At 47.9% G+C, this 5,074-nt stretch overlaps 1 protein-coding gene across 1 annotated transcript; it reads left to right on the top strand.

Annotated features, from left to right (window-relative positions):
* Nucleotides 1–394: 394 nt before the first annotated feature.
* LOC111143126 (potassium voltage-gated channel subfamily E regulatory subunit 4) lies at nt 395–3,548 on the top strand. The gene is made up of 2 exons (XM_022496622.1): nt 395–521; nt 1,080–3,548. Exons 1-2 carry the CDS (start codon nt 395–397, stop codon nt 1,616–1,618), a joined length of 666 nt encoding a protein of 221 aa, XP_022352330.1. The 3' UTR covers nt 1,619–3,548.
* Nucleotides 3,549–5,074: the final 1,526 nt, after the last annotated feature.

Raw genomic sequence — 5,074 nt, forward strand, 5'->3', positions numbered from 1 at the left:
GAAGAACTGAAACATAAGCGCGAGTGTCTTGACAATAAATCCTGCACTTGCTTCCAACTGTCTTTTATCCTGACGATGGTATTTGACTGTCTCTGAAAATCTGCGGAGGCATCATGGTTATTCCCCGAGAGGGAGATGCAGCAGGAGCTCATTTTGAATGAGAGCGCACTTTGGGATAACAGTTCCAACAGGGCACATTCTTTTCTCCTCTTTCCACTCGTTTTTCAGGGCCACCTGGAAACTTTGGCTCGGGGCTGGGGGGCGGTGAGGAGCGGTCTCCGATTCCCAGTCTCTTTCTGTGCACAGCTGTGGAGTTCAGTGAATTGAACCACGGTGCTGTTCACTCTGCCACGAACAACCTCTGTTGTAAATCTTCCTCCCAGAACACGTGACGATGCATTTCTTGACTATATATCCCAAGGGCAGCGGCAGAGTTGTCAGAGCACGGAGCCCCGCAGAGAGGAAGGACGCTCTTGGACTTGGCCACTTAGCAACTCAGGACAAATCAGAAGAATTTGCCAGCCTTGGGTAAGTTAGCAATGCAAGTTGGCTTCAGAAACATTTGAGAGAGGGCTATTCTGTGCAGTGAGTAGATGAGGTTTTCCTTCCCTTTCTCTGTTCTCAGGAAATCCAGTTTTGAATTAAAAATAGGTTTACGTTGGAGACGCTTTCTTTCTTTTTTTTTTTTCTCTGCTCTGTTAGAAAAAGTTTCCCAGTGACTAAAACGTGATTTGTTTTCTCTAAACTCTCTTGTCTTAGGCTGATTTTTCCCTTTGGCTTTTAAAACAACAAAAGCAATGCTTTTTACACGCTCGCTTTATGAAATGCAGATATGAGGACGTGTATATCCTAAAAAAGGAAAGTCCTTGTCGCCTTTCTCCCTACGCCTCCCTCCCTTCCCTCCATTCACTCCGGCCTCTCACAGCTAACCCCCGTTAGCTATTCTGTGCGCCTTCCTACCAGGATTTCTCCATGCAGTTGTCAGGTTTTTTGATGCGGCAATCCCATAAACTTGCGCTCAGCCTCCTCCCTATACTGCGGGCCCGTGGGCAAGTTTTAACCTGCAGGTTTCTCCGCAGACCCTGGCCGTGTGCGTGGCGCCTCAATGCTGAAGATGGAGCCTCTGAACAGCACGCACCCCAGCACCGAAGCCCCCAGCAGCCACCTGGTGTCCCATGTGCCTGGCAGTGAGAGTGGCAACGGCAACGAATACTTCTACGTTCTGGTTGTCATGTCCTTCTACGGCATTTTCTTGATTGGAATCATGCTGGGCTATATGAAATCTAAGAGGCGGGAGAAGAAGTCCAGCCTCCTGCTGCTGTACAAAGATGAGGAGAGGCTCTGGGGGGAGGCCATGAAGCCGCTGCCCATGGTGTCAGGCCTGAGGTCGGTGCAGGTGCCCATGATGCTGAACATGCTGCAGGAGAGCGTGGCGCCCGCCCTGTCCTGCACCCTCTGCTCCATGGAAGGAGACAGCGTGAGCTCTGAGTCCTCCTCCCCAGACGTGCACCTCACCATCCAGGAGGAGGGGGCGGATGATGAGCTGGGGGAGACTTCAGAGACGCTCCTCAACGAAAGCAGTGAAGGGTCCTCAGAGAACATCCATCAGAATTCCTAGCACCCCCAGGGCCCCGGGAGGCGGCCCCGTCAGCCAGCACCCTTAGAGAGGGGAAAGACACTTTCCGTGTCTGCTTTCACTTTGGCAGGGCAGCTGCCACTTTAAAGAGACCGTTGGTGAGCCCCTGCATGGGGGCGGTGGGGGACAAGACTCCGTGGGAGTCAGCAGCCAGGAATCCACGCCAGGCCTGTGGTGTAGACCTGGCCCTGGAAAGCCCCAAAGATGGGCAGCGTGCACCTTGACTTTGGGGTCTGGGGCTTGGGGTTCCAGTTCCGAATTTGGCAGGTCTCTGTGCTTGCTGTTGTTTTCTCTCCGAATGTCCTGGGTAACCCCCAGGGCATCTGCCCACTCCCAGGGCTGCCCAATGCCTAGGACATGTGGAGGGACTGGTTTTGATTTGCTAATTTGCCTAGAGCTTTGTTCTAGATCCGGACTGTAAGTACCTCTACGGTGTACCTGTGGCCTTAGCTCACGTCAGGTTATGGAGCTTCCTTTGCAGGTCTTTTGGGTTACAGGGGGATGTCTGATGGAGGACTTTTGATGGCAGAAAAAGATTCAAACCTGGTTCTTTTGCATACTGTAAGAAAAAAAAAGCAACTTTTAAACCTGTTAATATTGGCTGGGATTAGAAAACAGAATCTGCTGTTTTGACCCTTTGTCTAACCTATGACCTTGGACTCTGACCTCAGACCATCCAGCATTGCACGCAGGCATGATGTTTTCTTGGTTGGAGGGGCTTCCCCAAAATCGAACCTGCATTCTGAAGAGCTGTGCAGGGGACTCTTCCTGATCTTTCTAGAAGGGGTGATGTGGGGTTGAATAAGGCCAAGTCTTTAGCTCTGCTGCTACTTTTTTCCCAGCCTAGTTTTCTGAGCTGGGAGCTGACATACAGTGGGCCTCCGTGATATGGCATTTCGTCACATAGCCGAGACCTTGAAGGGAATACTCAGATGGAGGTTGTACAAAGCAGGGGTACAGGTTCTGTTTTCTGATCCCGAGCCCTGACACTGATTTGCTGTGTGGTCCTGGGCATGTCGTCAAGAGGCTTACTGCCTTCATGAGACTCCTGAATTTAGATCCCCAGGGGGCTGGGAGGATGTCTTTGGATTTTAAGACTCTGTGATAAATCCTGTATGGCCTGGTGTGAGGAAGCTTGGACAAAATATTTCCCACTTGGCCAGTTAGTCTGAGAACGGATCTGCTTATTTAAAGGAGCAGTTGGAAACTCAGAACACATGTAACTGGGAGATTCAGGGTGAATTGCCACTCGGTTCATGCTGTCATTTTCCCAGCAGTGAACCCGGGAGACTGACACCACATTTTACTCTGCAAAGCTCCCTGGGTAGCAGAATGTTAATACTTCAGCTGAGAAACCAGAAGTCTAAAAGCAAATGTTCAGGAATGCTGGCTAACGTCTCTGTGTATTCCTGCCCTCGGTAGCTTTGCAGCAAACCCGTTAGGCCCTTAAAGGCAAGCAGGAAGAGAAGCACATCGAAAGGTCAAGTTTAATTCTAGTAAAAACAAAATAAAACAACAAAAATTTTTTTTTTTAAACATGATCTCGCTCGATTGAAGATAGCAGTCGCTACTGTTCCCATAAGGGTTAACAGTAGAGGAGCTGGTTTATCAGTGCTCTCCCGCAGTGCTAGAGGACATTTATGTTTGGGGGAAAAGGGCCCTCCGTTCACTTTAAAAGTTCAGAGTGTGGATTTACTCCAAAGGGGGCTGTTTGAGGTGAAAGAAGCCAAGTTCAGTTTGGCCCCTTGCCTGGAATCACTTGAATTCTGAAGCTTTACTGCGAGGGACATGTGCGTTGTCACATTTTCCATTGCTTAATCCTGAAGTTTGGTGCAATTCTATCTGCGCCTGTTAAAAAAAAAGTGGTGTATATACTTCCTTCTTATTCTTATTAAGTTGTATAAAATTGTCTTCTGTATTTAACAGTTTGTAATTTTCACACTATTTTTTAATTTAAATAAACAAACACATTTTTCCTGAAGAAGTTATGAGCTCTCTCTTTGATTCTGCGGTAGGATTCCTAGTTTCCAGGACATCCCAGACATTTCCCAAGCTTTCTCTGGATCTGGGTCATCTTCCTGGGTCACAGTCGAGGGAAGGTGTATCTTATTTCTGCCTGAGTCATGGAGGAAGCGGGGCTGGGCTTTCCCATCCTTTGATAGGCTTTGCAATGAATAAAAACAAACAAACAAACAAAAACAAAAAACCAGGCTGCAGATGGGTCTTACATCCTCCTCTCATTTTAAATTTGGGGGCTCTGGGGCCCTTGAATTTGAACATGCGAAGTGACAAGGGCAACTGGGGGCAAAGAAGTTTGACTAGGCAAATATTACCCACAAGTGGCCACAGCAGCACAGACTAACAGGCCGGGAGCTGTGGTGCGCGCGGCGGCAAAGCTTCTGCACACAGTGGAGCACGTGGGGCGGAGAGCCGGGGTTGGCGCTCCCGACCCTCCTGGTCACGTGACCTTTTCGCTCCTCCCACTTATAGTCTTGCTTTCGCTCTGTCCCCCAGACTGAGGTCCCCGCCAGCCCGCCGCAGTCTCTCTTTTATGATTGCATTTACAGAGTCGGAGGTGCTGAAGAAAAATGACCGAAACCAGTGACCCGTTTTGAATCAAGCAGATGGTAGAGTGTGGCCTTACATTTTCTGTTTCTGTTTCCTGTGAGTTTAGCTTTTCAGTATCAAGTAAATATTTTCCATTAGGTTCCCAAATAACTGTCTCCCTAAAATCTTTATCTGGCAAAAGTACAGTAGAGCCTGGATTCTTCCCAGAGCACATCAGGGATCCCAGTTCACCAGTTGTTATTTCGACAACATAAGACGAGGACATGATTTTAAAAGACAAGAAGGCCTTTCGATTTATCCAGACTTAATGTCCTTCTTGGGGAGGAAAGAGTTAAAACAATTTTTTTTTTCAAACCAGGAGCGGAAGAAGAGGGAATTCTAAACTCTAATTGTCCTAAAAATATGCAGAGTACACTATGTCGTTTTAATGGAATATTTGTTTTCTTTAAAAAAAAAAAAAAAAAAGAACTTCTAAGCAGAACCTAAGGCCCAAGGGGTTTAGTCTGTGTGGATTTACTCATGCATGTGAAAATCTGAGAAGGGAATTTGGCCCCATGCACCTAGGATATTAGAAACATATTTTAAAGCACTTAAATGTTAGGGATGAGGTAAATGGATCATCCTGCTTGTTCCATGCTGTTCTAATTACACCTTTGTACGTCAGAGTCAGGCGGGGATGCTGCAGAGGAAAAGCTTTCTTTCATGGACAGAACCATGGGATCCAGATTACTGGGAAAGGCTGAAATTGGGCCAGGGAAAGAGTGTTCTTGGCTCATGATTCCGGTTGGAGAGTAGACCCCATGGTACATCTGAGAGCTGCAACTGGAGGGTTTTGTGATCAGGCACACACATCCAGGGCTCAGCTGGAGA

Source organism: Enhydra lutris, unplaced genomic scaffold (assembly GCF_002288905.1).
Source record: "Enhydra lutris kenyoni isolate GAN:26980312 unplaced genomic scaffold, ASM228890v2 scaffoldscaffold1, whole genome shotgun sequence".
In the NCBI taxonomy this organism is placed as follows: domain Eukaryota; kingdom Metazoa; phylum Chordata; class Mammalia; order Carnivora; family Mustelidae; genus Enhydra; species Enhydra lutris.